The following is an 18,704-nucleotide window of genomic DNA, read 5'->3' on the forward strand; positions in this document are numbered from 1 at the left end:
CTGCTGTTTGTCTTCTGTTGCCCCGTACCCTCTGTATACATCCCACTTTTCATGTGTCTTAAATCAAAACAATGTCTCACAAACCCTTTGTCTCCTGTTTCCAGACACCTTGGGGGGACAGTGATTTGATACTTCTATATCTGGACAGGGAACAGCCCAGTTCTACAGTTCAGGCCCAGTTCTAGTGTTCTGGGACAGTTCTAGTGTTCTGGCCCAGTTCTAGCGTTCTGGCTCAGTCCCAGCCCCATTTCCCTAGATAAGTGCAGTACTTTTGGCAAGAGCCAAGGCTGGAGAAGAGAAAGGTACAAGAGGAGAAAACTCCTAAAAAATGGAGAGCGTTGGGAGGTGACTTGGTAACATGAAGCATTAAAGACACTGGACATAGCTTATTTTCTCTCTCTTCTCTCACTCCCTCTCTCTTCTCTCACTCACTCTTTCTCCTCTCTCCCTCTCTCTTTCTCCTCTTTCACCTCTCTCTTTCCTCTCTCTCCCTCTCTTTCCTCTCTCTCCCTCTCTTTCCTCTCTCTCCCTCCTCTCTCTCCCTCTCTCTTTCTCCTCTCTTTCTCCTCTCTTTCTCCTCTCTTTCTCCTCTCTTTCTCCTCTCTTTCTCCTCTCTCTTTCTCTCTTTCTCCTCTCTCCCTCCTCTCTCTTTCTATATCTCTCTCCCTCTCTCTATCCTTTCTCTCCTCCGTGCGGATTCATTGTGTATGCCACAGTTTATAGTCTCTTTGGTTATAACGTATGTATGCATTACAACATAAGTATGCATTATAACATAAGTATGCATTACAACATAAGTATGCATTACAACATAATGGAGAAGTAGTATAATAGAGGAGTAGTAGTGGCAGTATAATGGAGTAGTAGCAGTATAATGGAGTAGTAGTAGTATAATGGAGTAGTAGTAGTATAATGGAGTAGTAGTAGTCTAATGGAATAGTAGTAGTATAATGGAGGAGGAGTCGTATAATGGAGTAGTAGTAGCATGGAGGAGTAGTATAATGGAGTAGTAGTAGTATAATGGAGTAGTAGTACAATGAAATTGTAATATAATGGAGTAGTAGTAGTATAATGGAGGAGGAGGAGTATAATGAGGAGTAGTAGTATAATGAGGAGTAGTAGTATAATGGAATAGTAGTAGTATAATGGAGTAGTAGTAGTAGTAGTAGAATGGAGTAGTAGTAGTAGTAGAATGGAGTAGTAGTAGTAGTAGAATGGAGTAGTAGTAGTAGTAGTATAATGGAGTAGTAGTAGTATAATGGAGTAGTAATACAATGGAGTAGTAATACAATGGAGGAGTAGTAGTAGTATAATGGAATAGTAGTAGTAGTATAATGGAGTAGTAGTATAATGGAGTTGTAGTAGTATAATGGAGTTGTAGTAGTATAATGGAGTAGTAGTAGTATAATGGAGTAGTACTATAATGGAGTAGTAGTAGTATAATGGAGTAGTAGTAGTATAATGGAGTAGTAGTAGTAGTAGTAGTAGTAGTAGTAGTATAATAGAGTAGTAGTATAATAGAGTAGTAGTATAATGGAGTAGTAGTAGTATAATGGAGAAGTAGTATAATGGAGGAGTAGTAGTAGTAGTATAATGGAGTAGTAGTAGTAGTAGTAGTATAATGGAGCAGTAGTAGTAGTATAATGGAGGAGTAGTAGTATAATGAGGAGTAGTAGTATAATGAGGAGTAGTAATACAACGGAGGAGTAGTATAATGGAGCGGTAGTAGTATAATGGAGTAGTAATATAATGGAGGAGGAGTAGTAGTATAATGGAATAGTAGTAGTAGTATAATTGAGTAGTAGTAGTATAATGGAGTAGTAGTAGTATAATGGAGTAGTAGTAGTAGTCTCAGAGGCTCCCTTGCTGTACATCCTGAAGCTGCCGTCTGATAGTATAATGGAGTAGTGGTAGTATAATGGAGTAGTAGTAGTATAATGGAGTAGGAGTGGTATAATGTAGTAGTAGTAGTATAATGGAGTAGTAGTAGTATAATGAGGAGTAGTAGTATAATGAGGAGTAGTAATACAACGGAGGAGTAGTATAATGGAGCGGTAGTAGTATAATGGAGTAGTAATATAATGGAGGAGGAGTAGTAGTATAATGGAATAGTAGTAGTAGTATAATTGAGTAGTAGTAGTATAATGGAGTAGTAGTAGTATAATGGAGTAGTAGTAGTAGTCTCAGAGGCTCCCTTGCTGTACATCCTGAAGCTGCCGTCTGATAGTATAATGGAGTAGTGGTAGTATAATGGAGTAGTAGTAGTATAATGGAGTAGGAGTGGTATAATGTAGTAGTAGTAGTATAATGGAGTAGTAGTAGTATAATGGAGTAGTAGTAGTAGTAGTATAATGGAGTAGTAGTAGTAGTATAATGGAGTAGGAGTGGTATAATGTAGTAGTAGTAGTATAATGGAGTAGTAATAGTAGTATAATGGAGTAGTAGTAGTATAATGTAGTAGTATAATGGAGTAGTAGTAGTAGTCTCAGAGGCTCCCTTGCTGTACATCCTGAAGCTGCCGTCTGATAGTATAATGGAGTAGTTGTAGTATAATGGAGTAGTAGTAGTATAATGGAGTAGTTGTAGTATAATGGAGTAGTAGTAGTAGTCTCAGAGGCTCCCCTTGCTGTACATCCTGAAGCTGCCGTCTGATAGTATAATGGAGTAGTTGTAGTATAATGGAGTAGTAGTAGTATAATGGAGTAGTAGTAGTAGTCTCAGAGGCTCCCTTGCTGTACATCCTGAAGCTGCCGTCTGATAGTATAATGGAGTAGTAGTATAACGGCTGTGCAGTGGCTTCAAAACAGTGCCCCATTATCTGTCATCTAGGGCTACTACATATCATTGGGTCAGATGGGATCCTCTATTCGACCATGCAGACAACTGTCAGCTCACTGACACACACATACAGCCTACACACACACACACACCTCCATGCCGACACACACACCCTACCTCTGGTCTGACGGGATCCTCTATCCCGACCACACAGACGGCTGTCAGCTCATTGAGGATGTCGTTCTCGTTGTCCCAGAGTGGTTCTGGGTCGGCAGGGAAGTCACGGTACGCCACGCAGATGGTCCGCAGCCCGTCACACGCCATCGGCTCGATCACCTTCTTCATCATCTCGTCTTTATCCCTGGGACGGAACACCCGCGGCTCACCTTCCTGGTTCAGGATCTTAGTGCACCTGGGGGGAGGGGCAAAGGTTAGAGGTCAAAGGTTAGTGTTTAGGGTAATGTCCTCGTTAATGTGAAGCCCGAGTTTTAAGTGCCACAATACAAAAACAAGGACAGCTTAAAGCGTTGAGTTGATCAGTGACGAACATCATCAATTCAGCGTTTTGCAGCTGCAATCAATCCCCCTGAATCAACCCCCCCCCCCCCCCCCCCCCCCCCCCCAGCTCCTTAGGGCCTCTGCTAAGGAGATCTGAGAGGATTGTAATCCCATGTCAGATCTCTACTAGTGCATAGAGTGTAGAGGGTAGAGGCTAGGGGGGTAGAGTCTAGGGGGGTAGAGACTTAAGTCTAGAGGGTAGAGGGTAGAGGGTAGAGGCTAGGGGGGGTAGAGTTGAGTGTAGAGAATTGAGGGGTAGAGAATAGGGGGGTAGAGGCTAGGGGGGTAGAGGCTAGGGAGGTAGAGGCTAGGGGGGTAGAAGGTAGAGACTAGAGGGTAGGGGGGTAGAGGCTAGAGGGTAGAGGCTAGAGGGTAGAGCCTAGAGAGTAGAGGCTAGGGGGGTAGAGGCTAGGAGGGTAGAAGCTAGAGCCTAGAGGGTAGAGGCTAGAGGGGTAGGGGGTAGAGGCTAGAGGGGTAGAGAGTAGGGGGGTAGAGGATAGAGGGGTAGAGGATAGAGGGGTAGAGGCTAGGGGGGTAGAGACTTGAGGCTAGAGGGTAGAGGCTAGCAGGGTAGAGGGTAGAGGCTAGGGGGGGTAGAGTTGAGTGTAGAGAATTGAGGGGTAGAGGCTAGGGGGGTAGAGGCTAGGGGGGTAGAGGCTAGGGAGGTAGAGGCTAGGGGGGTAGAAGGTAGAGACTAGAGGGTAGGGGGGTAGAGGCTAGAGGGTAGAGGCTAGAGGGTAGAGCCTAGAGAGTAGAGGCTAGGGGGGTAGAGGCTAGGAGGGTAGAAGCTAGAGCCTAGAGGGTAGAGGCTAGAGGGGTAGAGAGTAGGGGGGTAGAGGATAGAGGGGTAGAGGATAGAGGGGTAGAGGATAGAGGGGTAGAGGCTAGAGGGGTAGAGGCTAGAGGGGTAGAGGCTAAGGGGGGTAGAGGCTAGAGACGAGGGGGTAGAGGCTAGGGGCTGCTTTCCTTTCTGGATAGAGAGCTGGAAACTGAAGACATCTATGGGATCACATCCAGCTGTGAACCACTCACTTCTTCAGGACGATCTCAGAGGCTCCCTTGCTGTACATCCTGAAGCTGCCGTCTGATAGTTTGATGACAGTGGACATGGACTTCCTGGCCGAGTTGAAGGTGTATACCTGGTACAATCAGAATTACAATTCAGAATAAGAATTAGAGACAGAATTAGAATTAGAGAATTAGACAGAATTAGAGACAGAATTAGAATTAGAGACAGAATTAGAGACAGAATTAGATAGAATTGGTTTTAGAATTAGAGACAGAATTGGATATTAGAGACAGAATTAGAGACAGAATTAGAGACAGAATTAGAGACAGAATAAGAATTAGAGACAGAATCAGAATTAGAGACAGAATTAGAGACAGAATTAGAGACAGAATAAGAATTAGAGACAGAATAAGAATTAGAGACAGAATTAGAATTAGAGACAGAATTAGAGACAGAATAAGAATTAGAGACAGAATAAGAATTAGAGACAGAATAAGAATTAGAGACAGAATTAGAATTAGAGACAGAATTAGAATTAGAGACAGAATTAGAGACAGAATTAGAATTAGAGACAGAATTAGAATTAGAGACAGAATTAGAGACAGAATAAGAATTAGAGACAGAATTAGAATTAGAGACAGAATTAGAGACAGAATAAGAATTAGAGACAGAATTAGAATTAGAGACAGAATTAGAGACAGAATTAGAGGCAGAATTAGAATTAGAGACAGAATTAGAATTAGAGACAGAATTAGAGACAGAATTAGAGACAGAATTAGAGACAGAATTAGAATTAGAGACAGAATTAGAGGCAGAATTAGAGACAGAATTAGAATTAGAGGCAGAATTAGAATTAGAGACAGAATCAGAATTAGAGGCAGAATTAGAGGCAACTTTATATAAATAAAAAACATAAACATCATCACCACAAATAACCTAAACAATAATGGTGTGTAGACCTTGTAGAGTTTCTCCTCTGGGATCTGGTTGCGGATGGGCTGATAGTCCCTCTTCAGGTCCAGCACCAGGCCCAGCAGGCCACACTCTGTCTTGTTGCCCACTTGCATGGGCAGACCACCCTCCTTGGTGGCAGGCTGGGGAGATGGAGAGAGAGAGAGAGAGAGAGAGATACAGAACCATGGGGTGAGAAGTCAAAGTGTGTGTTTGAGATTGACTACATTGTGAGGCTCCTCAGAGGAGGAGTCAATTTCAGAAAGAAATTGTAAATAATGGAACATTAAAAAAGTTATGCTTTTTAGATAAAACTATACGTCACTAAATAATGGATTAAAACACTGTTTTGCATCGAAGGTAAACAATAGCCTCAACAGCACTCTGTAGGGTAGCACCGTGGTGTAGCCGGAGGACAGCTAGCTTCCATCCTCCTCTGGGTACATTGACTTCAATACAAAACCTAGGAGACTCGTAGACCTCAGCCCCTTCCATAGGCCTACATGGTAATTGTGACCACTTCCGGAGGACGTCCTCCAACCAATCAAAGCTTTTGCATTATGAACTGACATGTTGTCCATCCAATCATAGGATTAGGATCAGAGAATGAACCTAGAGTGATGAATGTGGGTTGATGTGTTGAGAAGCTTGGTGAGTTGGTGACATATTGGATAGAGATTGTGATAGTTGAGCATTTTTAGGATATTATTTAATTCAAATTAGTTTCTTCAAACTACAAGAGACGGAGGAATTAGATTTTATATTGTTTTCTTGGTTTTAGAGTTTCTTTTTGTGTGGAGTTACCGCAATTTATTTCAATTTGTCTTGTTAACCTTTGTAGCAAGTGCTAACGTTAGCTAGCTACCAGATTGCAGTTCTCCTCCAAAATGGCTAGCTAACGCTAACAACAATGTAGTGGATGTTTGCTGAAGAACCCCTTTCATTGCCCATATCAGATTCAAGCTTATTGGAAAAAGCATTGATCATGTAATGAACAAAGGTCTATGTATTCAAACTAATATTAGAAGAACAAAAACACCTCAGAGATATGGCGGATGTCGTAGTGTTGAGACTGGATGTCGTAGTGTTGAGACTGGATGTCGTAGTGTTGAGACTGGATGTCGTAGTGTTGAGACTGGATGTCGTTGTGTTGAGACTGGATGTCGTAGTGTTGAGACTGGATGTCGTAGTGTTGAGACTGGATGTCGTAGTGTTGAGACTGGATGTCGTAGTGTTGAGACTGGATGTGACAGTGTTGAGACGGGATGCCGTAGTGTTGAGACGGGATGCCGTAGTGTTGAGACGGGATGCCGTAGTGTTGAGACTGGATGTCGTAGTGTTGAGACTGGATGTCGTAGTGTTGAGACTGGATGTGACAGTGTTGAGACTCGATGTGACAGTGTTGAGACTCGATGTCGTAGTGTTGAGACTGGATGTCGTAGTGTTGAGACTGGATGTCGTAGTGTTGAGACTGGATGTCGTAGTGTTGAGACTGGATGTCGTAGTGTTGAGACTGGATGTCGTAGTGTTGAGACTCGATGTCGTAGTGTTGAGACTGGATGCCGTAGTGTTGAGACTGGATGTGACAGTGTTGAGACTGGATGTCGTAGTGTTGAGACTGGATGTCGTAGTGTTGAGACTGGATGTGACAGTGTTGAGACGGGATGCCGTAGTGTTGAGACTGGATGCCGTAGTGTTGAGACTGGATGTCGTAGTGTTGAGACTGGATGTCGTAGTGTTGAGACTCGATGTCGTTGTGTTGAGACTGGATGTCGTAGTGTTGAGACTGGATGTGACAGTGTTGAGACTGGATGTCGTAGTGTTGAGACTGGATGTCGTAGTGTTGAGACTGGATGTCGTAGTGTTGAGACTGGATGTCGTAGTGTTGAGACTGGATGTCGAAGTGTTGAGACTGGATGTCGCAGTGTTGAGACTGGATGTCGCAGTGTTGAGACTGGATGTCGCAGTGTTGAGACTGGATGTCACAGTGTTGAGACTGGATGTCGTTGTGTTGAGACTGGATGCCGTAGTGTTGAGACTGGATGTCGCAGTGTTGAGACTGGATGTCGTAGTGTTGAGACTGGATGTCGTAGTGTTGAGACTGGATGTCGAAGTGTTGAGACTGGATGTCACAGTGTTGAGACTGGATGTGACAGTGTTGAGACTGGATGTCGCAGTGTTGAGGCTGGATGTCGTAGTGTTGAGACTGGATGCTGTAGTATTGAAACTGGATGCCGTAGTGTAAAAGCACTATGTCCCTGTCCACTATCATCAATCAGTAATGATAGACAGCTACTCTGTCTGCACAGCTTCCCAGACAACCACCACAGCAGGAATGTCTTTCCACTATCATCAACCAGTGGCGCAGCGGTCTAAGGCACTGCATCTCAGTGCTAGATACGTCATTACAGACCCTGGTTCGATTCCAGGCTGTATCACAACCGGCCGTGATTGGGAGTCCCATACGGCGGCGCACAGTTGGCCCAGCGTCGTCTGGGTTTGGCCGGTGTAGGCCGTCATTGTAAACAGGATGTTGTTCTTAACTGACTTGCAAATTAAATCTAATTGCCTAGTTAAATAAAGGTTAAATAAAAATACATTAATAAAATAGTCTGTCCGTACAGCTTCCCAGACAACCACCGCAGTAGGAATGATTCAAAATCAGCTTCCCAGACAACCACCGCAGCAGGAATGATTCAAAATCAGCTTCCCAGACAACCACCGCAGCAGGAATGATTCAAAATCAGCTTCCCAGACAACCACCACAGCAGGAATGATTCAAAATCAGCTTCCCAGACAACCACCACAGCAGGAATGATTCAAAATCAGCTTCCCAGACAACCACCGCAGCAGGAATGATTCAAAATCAGCTTCCCAAGCCAAAGAAGGATGGATATACAGTGAAGTCTGAAGACAGACAAAAGAAGAGGGGGATTTACTGTGAAGTCTGAAGACAGACAAAAGAAGGGGGGAATTTATTATTCAAAAACATTACAGGCTATGTAGACAGGCTCCTGGATCTCCTCTTCAACGAGGTCACCCTTGATCCAGCGACGTATGTGGGGCAGCTGTGCTATCTGTTCATCCCAGGACCCCTGTCCGTCCAGTGAGAGAGGCCTGATCTGTCCATCCCAGGACCCCTGTCTGTCCAGTGAGAGAGGCCTGATCTGTTCATCCCAGGACCCCTGTCCGTCCAGTGAGAGAGGCCTGATCTGTCCATCCCAGGACCCCTGTCCGTCCAGTGAGAGAGGCCTGATCTGTTCATCCCAGGACCCCTGTCCGTCCAGTGAGAGAGGCCTGATCTGTCCATCCCAGGACCCCTGTCTGCCCAGTGAGAGAGGCCTGATCTGTCCATCCCAGGACCCCTGTCTGCCCAGTGAGAGAGGCCTGATCTGTCCATCCCAGGACCCCTGTCCGTCCAGTGAGAGAGGCCCTGATCTGTTCATCCCAGGACCCCTGTCCGTCCCAGGACCCCTGTCCGTCCAGTGAGAGAGGCCTGATCTGTCCATCCCAGGACCCCTGTCCGTCCAGTGAGAGAGGCCTGATCTGTTCATCCCAGGACCCCTGTCCGTCCAGTGAGAGAGGCCTGATCTGTCCATCCCAGGACCCCTGTCCGTCCAGTGAGAGAGGCCTGATCTGTTCATCCCAGGACCCCTGTCCGTCCAGTGAGAGAGGCCTGATCTGTCCATCCCAGGACCCCTGTCTGCCCAGTGAGAGAGGCCTGATCTGTCCATCCCAGGACCCCTGTCCGTCCAGTGAGAGAGGCCTGATCTGTTCATCCCAGGACCCCTGTCTACCCAGTGAGAGGGGCCTGATCTGTCCATCCCAGGACCCTTGTCCGTCCAGTGAGAGAGGCCTGATTTGTTCATCCCAGGACCCCTGTCCGTCCCAGGACCCCTGTCCGTCCAGTGAGAGAGGCCTGATCTGTCCATCCCAGGACCCCTGTCCGTCCAGTGAGAGAGGCCTGATCTGTTCATCCCAGGACCCCTGTCCGTCCAGTGAGAGAGGCCCGATCTGTCCATCCCAGGACCCCTGTCCGTCCAGTGAGAGAGGCCTGACAAGGAGGAGGCCATAGCTGGATATGTCTCCCTCTTCAATCTAGGGGTGACTGAAGCCAAGTGGGTGACTGAAGCCTGTTTGATTGAAGTGGGGTACATGGGTCCCCCTCCTATCCCACTTCCATCCCCATCAATCTCTGCAGTTGGTTACAGTCCCTAAAGCCTAAGTAATTCACTTTTACGTGATATAATATCACATTTTGTTACTTTGTGCTGTTTCTTTTCAAGCATTTGGACGGGAGATGAGTTTTACAAATTGTTTGAACTATGTCTGAACTATGTCTCACCATTATTTCTGGCTATTCTGGCCGCTTGTAAATTATTAATTAAATGTCTGAAGCTCCGGACCGCGGATCTGTCGCCGGAAGCTCCGGACCGGGGAACTGTCGCCGGAAGCTCCGGACCGGGAATGCGCACTGGAGGCCTGATACGTGGGGCTGGCACAGGTGGCGCCAGACTGGTAACACGCACCTCAGGGCGAGTGCGCGGAGCAGGAACAAGACACACCGGACTGGAGAGACTCACTGGAGGCCTAGTGCGTGGAGCCGGGACAGGTGTCACCGGACTAGAAACACGCACCTCAGGGAGAGTGCGAGGAGGTGACACAGGACGTACTGGGCTGTGAAGGCGCACTGGAGACCTGGTGTGTATAGCCGGCCTCAATTGTACAGGAACTTTAACACACTTCTCAGGACGAGTACGGGAAGCTGATGGCTAACACGCTCCTCAGGGAAAATGCTGTACATACTACGCCAAACCAACAGCTCTCTCTCATCACCCCCCTCAACTATCTCACAATACTCCTCGCTCAGTCTCTCCCAATATTCTTCTTCGCTCTCAAACTCACCCCTCGGCTTCACCGACCAACCCGTGTGCCCCCACAAAAAAAATATTTTGAGGTTGCTTCTTGGGCTTGTGTCGTGGCCGCGAACCCTGTCGTCGTCGCTGTCCTTCCTTCACAGCTTGCGTCTCCCGCCATGGAAGGCGATCCTGTCCTGCCTGGATTTCCTCCCAAGTCTGTTCCCCACTCCTGGTCACGCTGCTTGGTCCTTTGGTGGTGGGAGATTCTGTCACGGCTGTCGTATGATGAAGGAGACCAAGGCGCAGTGTGTGTATCGTTCCACATTTTATTATAACTGTGAAACTATGCAAGACACAAATAAACTGCTAAACAAAATAACAAACCGTGACGAAGAGATGAAAACATACACTACCTCAAAATAATCTCCCACAAACCCAGGTGGGAAAAACAACAACTTAAATATGATCCCCAATTAGAGACAACGATGACCAGCTGCCTCTAATTGGAGATCATCCCCCCCCCACCCAAAAAAAACATAGAAAAACAGAAACTAGAACATAACAGCATAGAAAATTTAAACTTGACAAAACCCCGTCACGCCCTGACCTACTCTACCATAGAAAATAAAGGCTTCTATGGTCAGGACGTGACAGTTCTCTTGTTTTCATGTACATTCCCTTATGTCTAAGCTTCTAAGATGTCCCAGGCTTTACTAATTCATGTGAAGAAGTGTATCAGTGAACTGTATTCTGTAAGTAGTGACACAACAGTAGAAATGCATTTGTCTATTGCTGCTGTTTGTTTGATATCTAACAGTCCACGATCAGCTCTGTTGACGTAATAAACACATTTAGCAGAGATAAAAATGGGGTGAGGTATATTATTTAGGGACGGATTGACATGTGGCCTATTGTTTTACCTGGTCATCAATGACATGTGGCAACAAGCACAAGGGGCGTTTCAAAGAGCTGTCAGTCAAGACGAGCTCATGAATATAAGCTCACCGCCCACTCAGACCGCCCTCTCAGGCTTCCTGATAGAGATTAGAAAGAAAGAAAAAAGGTATATATATTTTTTTTTAATTCTGAGTATTTTTAATAGAGTAAAACAATATAATGGGTTATGTTTTGGTCATTCAAGGGATATTTTTAACTTGGAAATAAAATGAATGTGTGGGACATTTAAATGAGTTGTGACCAGTATTCTGTGTGTAATATAAATACATTACTAAGATGGTATCTGGTCGGTCGTTACAGTAGTAAGGAGTGTTTCACATTTACATTCACCACATCGTCTGATTATTTGTCTCTCCTGAAATTAAACCCATCAAGTGATATATTTTAAACTATGTCTGTCATTGAAAAACCCCATGCTATGATTAGAAGAACAAAACTCCTCTCTTTCATAATTTCCTATAAACAATTAAAAGCTAAATTTACCAACATTTGTGAAAAATTTATATTTATTGTTTTGTAAAGAAACGCTGTTATTACTGTAGCATCTTACAAGTGTATTGGTTTGGTGGCTACTGGCTCTTGACCTCAATACTGCAGCATCCTACCATTTCTTGTGGTTCAATGCTTTAAATTTGGAGAATTGAAGTGGAGATTTGTAGTGGAGATTTGCAGTGGAGATTTGCAGTGGAGATTTGCAGTGGAGATTTGCAGTGGAGATTTGCAGTGGAGATTTGTAGTATAGTGAAAAAGGTGCCGGTAGGTTGCTTACCTTAATTTTACAGTACAGAGGTTAGTTTTCAATGTGAAGGGCAAGTACTCAAACAGTAGAAAATGTAATTTTGTATCGTGTTGGTCAACACAGGGCCACTCAGCGTGTGAGAACTGTTATGTTGGTATCTGGGTTTAAATAACAGCGTAGCTGTTATGTAGCTAGCTATGACAAGGACAAGAGACAGCAGCACATACTGTCCTCTCCAATGCTGTCACTGTACCTCTTTCGGATTGAGCTCTACTTCTGCAGAGCCTCACTGTGTGTGTGCGTGGAGGACTCAGAGAGGATACATCAAAACACTGTGATTGTAATGTGAAGATGAGGCTCCTGGTTCTATCATCAGCAGTACTGTCTATCACTGAGAAGGCGCTGTCAAAGATGACACAGTCCTCTGCATAGTGTTGAAACTATCTATCAGCCTCCATGATCCTCTGTCTGTCTCAAAAATAATAATTATTCGTATTAGTTGCCTTAGCCGTCTAAAAATCATTTCAAAAGCTTGCTAACGCGTGAACAGTATAATTGTCGTTTTATGTCTGTATCTCTGTAATGTTTCTGGATCTACAGTATGTTACTGTATATGTACTGTATCTATGCAAAACAATAAGGACCACAATGGAAATAAGTCCCCGATTTTATAGTGCAATCCCATATCATGTTTTAAAACGGTGTACATACTGTATGGGGTATTTATATATATATATATGGCCGGGTGGAGCTACGAGTGACGGGATAGGCCGTCATTGTAAATAAGAATTTGTTCTTAACTGACTTGCCTGGTTAAATGAAGGTTCTAGAATGAAGGTTCTAGAAGGAAGGTTCTAGAATGAGTGTTTGTGCGTGGGTAGACTCTACAATGACTGTGTGCCTCCTAATATGGACATCCAAGTCTGTTCTTGTACATCTTTATTTGAAAATGTTCAAACAAGCATGTAGGATCCTGTTGACGGTTAGAGACACGGGCGTGCAGCCAGCCTAAGGACGCAGTATTATATAAAGAGAGAAAATTAACGTTTCAATAAGGCTTGGGTTCACCTCATTTTTAAAATGTGTCTTTCTACTCTGGCTTGTCGTGGGGAGAATGGTGTGAAGGGTAACGGTCCATATCACACCATTGGTGCTGTCTGACAACTTAATGGTATATACAGTACCAGTCAAAAGTTTGGACACACCGACTCATTCAAGGGTTTTTCTTTATTTTTTTTTACTGTTTTCTACATTGTAGAATAATAGTGAAGACATCAAAACTATGAAATAACACATATGGAATCATGTACTAACCAAAAAAAAAGTGCTAAACAAATCAAAATATATTTTATATTTGAGATTCTTCAAAGTAGCCACCCCTTTGCCTTGATGACAGCTTTGCACACTACCCGCCCTCCAGCACACCTACAGCACCCGATGTCACAGGAAAGCCAAAAAGATCATCTAGGACAACAACCAGCCGAGCCACTGCCTGTTCACCCCACTATCATCCAGAAGGAGAGGTCAGTACAGGTGCATCAAAGTTGGGACCGAGAGACAGCTTCAATCTCAAGGCCATCGGAATGTTAAACAGCCATCACTAGCAAATTAGAGGCTGCTGCCTATAGGCATAGACTAGAAATCACTGGTCACTTTAAGGAATGGAACACTAGTCACTTTAATAATGTTTACATATCTGGCATTCCTCATCTCATATGTATATTCTGTATTCTATCCTATTCTACTGTATCTTAGTCTATGTATTACTCATCTCATATGTATATTCTGTATTCTATCCTATTCTACTGTATCTTAGTCTATGTATTACTCATCTCATATGTATATTCTGTATTCTATCCTATTCTACTGTATCTTAGTCTATGTATTACTCATCTCATATGTATATTCTGTATTCTATCCTATTCTACTGTATCTTAGTCTATGTATTACTCATCTCATATGTATATACTGTATTATATCCTATTCTACTGTATCTTAGTCTATGTATTACTCATCTCATATGTATATACTGTATTCTATACTATTCTACTCTATCTGTCTATGTATTACTCATCTCATATGTATATACTGTATTCTATACTATTCTACTGTATCTGTCTATGTATTACTCATCTCATATGTATATACTGTATTCTACCCTATTCTACTGTATCTTAATACATTCCGTTCTGACATCGCTCGTCCATATACACTACCGTACAAACGTTTGGGGTCATTTCGAAATGTCCTTATTTTTTAAAGAAAAACAAAAAAAATGTGTCCATTAAAATAACATCAAATTGATCAGAAATACAGTGTAGACATTTTTTTATGTTGTAAATGACTATTGTAGCTGGAAACGGCTGATTTTTAATGGAATATCTACATAGGCGTACAGAGGCCCATTATCAGCAACCATCACTCCTGTGTTCCAATGGCACGTTGTGTTAGCTAATCCAAGTTTATCATTTTAAAAGGCTAATACATTATTAGTAAACCATTTTGCAATTATGTTAGCACAGCTGAAAACTGTTGTCCTGATTAAAGAAGCAATAAAACTGGCCTTCTTTAGACTAGTTTAGTATCTGGAGCATCAGCATTTGTGGGTTCGATTACAGGCTCAAATGGCAAGAAACAAAGATTTTCTTCTGAAACTCATCAGTCTATTCTTGTCCTGAGAAATGAAGATCTCGTACAACGCTGTGTACTACTCCCTTCACAGAACAGCGCAAACTGGCTCAAACCAGAATAGAAAGAGGAGTGGGAGGCCCCAGTGCACAACTGAGCAAGAGGACAAGTACATTAGTGTGTCTAGTTTGAGAAACAGACGCATCACAAGTCTTCAACAGGAAGCTTCATTAAATAGTACCTGCAAAACACCAGTCTCAACGTCAACAGTGAAGAGGCGACTCCGGGATGCTGGCCTTCTAGGCAGAGTTCCTCTGTCCAGTGTCTGTGTTCTTTTGCCCATCTTAATCTCTTCTTTTTATTGGCCAGTCTGAGATATGGCTTTTTCTTTGCAACTCTGCCTAGAAGGAATTTTACCATTCATATTACCAGAGAATTTTACCATTCAAATTACTACAGAATTTTAACATTCAAATTACTATAGACTTTTCAGAAATACGTGACTCTACGAATGTATGAAAACATGAACACATATTTATGTTCTGTAGTCACACCTCTGTCACAGTCCAAGAGATTGTCACAAAATGGAAAGAAAATGCATCATATTCTTTCCAAAAGGTGTATATGAATATATTTTAATAAGATTTGATGTTGCTAAAAATCTATGGGAGTTCCTTTTAAAACTATGATTTTGACATTTAAATGAATTGAGTTGGCTAGAAAACGTGTTGTTCTGTTCTGTTTTAATCCAACAACTGGTCATGCTAATATTTTTGACTAAATTATATATATTTCTTTATGCTAATGAGCTAGCGCGATTTACGGCGGATTAGGATAGAGCACGTCATTTTTTTTACATTTTACATTTTAGTCATTTAGCAGACGCTCTTATCCAGAGCGACTTACAGTAGTGAACGCATACATTTCATACAATTTCATACATTTTTTTCTGTGCTGGCCCCCCGTGGGAAATTGTCACACATGTGGTTGACAATGTCTGATGTTCCCTCCTAAGCACCGTCCCCAACACAATTAGCCTGGGATCTAGACCACGTGGTAATGCCCAGACAACAACACAATTAGCCTGGGATCTAGACCACGTGGTAATGGCCAGACAACAACACAATTAGCCTGGGATCTAGACCACGTGGTAATGGCCAGACAACAACACAATTAGCCTGGGATCTAGACCACGTGGTAATGGCCAGACAACAACACAATTAGCCTGGGATCTAGACCACGTGGTAATGGCCAGGCAACAACACAATTAGCCTGGGATCTAGACCACGTGGTAATGGCCAGACAACAACACAATTAGCCTGGGATCTAGACCACGTGGTAATGGCCAGACAACAACACAATTAGCCTGGGATCTAGACCACGTGGTAATGGCCAGACAACAACACAATTAGCCTGGGATCTAGACCACGTGGTAATGGCCAGACAACAACACAATTAGCATGGGATCTAGACCACGTGGTAATGCCCAGACAACAACACAATTAGCCTGGGATCTAGACCACATAGTAATGGCCAGGCAGTAAATCACCAACTTCTCTTTCCGCTACTAACAAGAAAAGGACTAATGACATGATATCAATGACGTATCCCTCTTCAGGTGATCTGTTAGTCTGCCCTCTCTCAGTCTGATTCCCCAATGCTCTACCTTTGACAGTCCTGTCTGGTATGAATCTTCTGTAGTCACACCGCTGACAGTCCTGTCTATCCATGTTGTCATCAATGATTCAGCCTGGCCTAGGAGACTACATTATTACAGCATTTGAGTTGGCTGCTCCAGCCACTCCATCCTGTCTAGCCATTGACCCTGGGCGGCAGGGTAGCCTAGTGGTTAGAGCGTTGGACTAGTAACCGAAAGGTTGCAAGTTTGAATCCCCGAGCTGACAAGGTACAAATCTGTCATTCTGCCCCTGAACAAGCCAGTTAACCCACTGTTCCTAGGCTGTCATTGAAAATAAGAATTTTATCTTAACTGACTTGCCTAGTTAAATATAAAGGTAAAGTAAAAAGGTCACAGCAGGTTACAGAGCAGGTGGGAAACAGGAGTCAGTCTGAGGCCAGGCTCAGAGTTGTAACAGAGTTCATAATACAAAACTAACACAATAACAGTCAGGATATCAATCATATCATAACCTCTGACCCCCTAACAGTAAACCTCAGGTTCTATTTAACCTCTGACCCCCTAACAGTAAATCTCAGGTTCCATTTCACCTCTGACCCCCTAACAGTAAACCTCAGGTTCTATTTAACCTCTGACCCCCTAACAGTAAATCTCAGGTTCTATTTAACCTCTGACCCCCCTAACAGTAAACCTCAGGTTCTATTTAACCTCTGACCCCCCTAACAGTAAACCTCAGGTTCTATTTAACCTCTGACCCCCTAACAGTAAATCTCAGGTTCCATTTCACCTCTGACCCCCTAACAGTAAACCTCAGGTTCCATTTAACCTCTGACCCCCTAACAGTAAACCTCAGGTTCCATTTAACCTCTGACCCTCTAACAGTAAACCTCAGGTTATATTTAACCTCTGACCCCCTAACAGTAAACCTCAGGTTATATTTCAGATGGCTCATACGGATGATAATTATCACCTTTGACCTCTGATGGATGATGCTGAGATCAGAATAGAGAGTGTGTTTCCTACACAACAGGAGTCTATTAAACTACGACTGCGTTCCAAATGGCACCCTAGTCCCTATTTAGTGCCCTACTTTAGACCAGGGCCATAGGGCATGGCACCCTAGTCCCTATTTAGTGCACTATATAGGGAATATGGTTATACCCCATTCCTACACAGAAGTATACAGGAAATGTAAAAGTAGGACAACTTCCTGCGTTGAGAAAAAGGAAGACGTATCTCAGGATACTATACTGTATTTCCTCAGTTAGTGGGAGGGATTTGGGACGAGGAAATTATTTATAAACGTTCTCTACATATCAATTCCCCAAACCCACAAAAACTTTTTCAGACATAATTTCAGGCAATTTTTGAAGGTGGTTTAGAAGGCAGAGAGAGAGTCTCTATCATGTGATGACTCAGTCCACACCAGTGATTACATAATATCCTGTTATAAAGACAGTCCTACTGGTGCTATGCAGGCTGGGGAAAGCAGATGCTTCTGGGGGATGTAGTTCTAACAGAACAACAGAGGCCTCTGTGGTATATAGTCATCTTGGTTTCTGGGCGGCTGTGGGAAGCAAGGGTTTCTGGGGGATGTAGTTCTAACAGAACAACAGAGGCCTCTGTGGTATGCAGTCATCTTGGTTTCCGAGCGGCTGTGGGAAGCAAGGGTTTCTGGGGGATGTAGTTCTAACAGAACAACAGAGGCCTCTGTGGTATGCAGTCATCTTGGTTTCTGGGCGGCTGTGGGAAGCAAGGGTTTCTGGGGGGATGGAGTTGGATGAAGGAACAGAATAAGAGTCCTCTTGGTACTGAGAGAAGCAGAAGGTTACTGTGGGATGGATTTCCAACAGAACAGAAACACAGAGACCTCTGGGGGATGTAGTTCTGTTAGTTGCTGGGCAGACTGTGGGAACCAGAGGCTTGTAAGGGAAGGAGTCATTTGGTGTGCAACAATAGTTAGAACAATAGTTAGGTCCCTGCTGACAGACGCCAGTTTAAGAGGAATCTGAAATATTACAGTCTTTTCTCTGTGTCGTTATCAAAGCCTTCTTTGGCAGTCTAGAGAGACCAGAGCCATTATGTAAACGGAGATCCTTCTCTCTGAGCGAGTCAGGACAGGATGCAGGCCTCAGAGGGCCTGCAGAGCGGAGTTCTGAGACTGGGTTAAGCTGAGGATGTCCTAAATGCATAGCGTGCTCTCTTTGAAAGAGGTTGTGTGTGTTCTCAAAATGTACATTGTTCTTTCTAGCTTTGAGGTGTTCTGAAGCCTCTGGGATGCAGCTAGCTGCAGTGAGGTGTTGTGAGCTAGCGTTAGCATTAGCGTAGCGCTGCCTTCCAGTGGCTGGGCTCCCTGTGGAGGAGGAGACAACTGAGTATACTTCTCATCTGCTGTCTGATTGGTGCTGACATGCCTGGGTTCTGCTGAAGACAACCACAGGAAACATAGGGAGACTCCCAAATGGAACCCTATTCCCTATGTAGTGCACTACTTTTGACCAGGGCCCTATTCCCTATGTAGTGCTACTACTTTAGACCAGAGCCCTATTCCCTATGTAGTGCACTACTTTAGACCAGAGCCCTATT

The 18,704-nt window shown here is 43.8% G+C and overlaps 1 protein-coding gene across 10 annotated transcripts in view; it reads right to left on the reverse strand.

Moving 5' to 3' along the window:
- The window catches only part of LOC106566233 (plasma membrane calcium-transporting ATPase 2), a 294,986-nt gene that overhangs the window by 39,605 nt on the left and 236,677 nt on the right, over positions 1-18,704 (reverse strand). For all 10 annotated transcript variants that reach the window (XM_045691977.2, XM_014134115.3, XM_045691982.2 and 7 more), the window contains 3 exons: positions 5,305-5,439; positions 4,369-4,475; positions 2,956-3,190 (listed from right to left, as the gene is read on the reverse strand). In XM_045691977.2, the coding sequence (XP_045547933.1) occupies positions 2,956-3,190; positions 4,369-4,475; positions 5,305-5,439 (477 nt within the window). The remainder of the gene's footprint in view (positions 1-2,955; positions 3,191-4,368; positions 4,476-5,304; positions 5,440-18,704) is intronic.

The sequence above is a fragment of the Salmo salar genome, chromosome 12, assembly GCF_965601325.2.
Source record: "Salmo salar chromosome 12, fSalSal1, whole genome shotgun sequence".
NCBI lineage: Eukaryota > Metazoa > Chordata > Actinopteri > Salmoniformes > Salmonidae > Salmo > Salmo salar.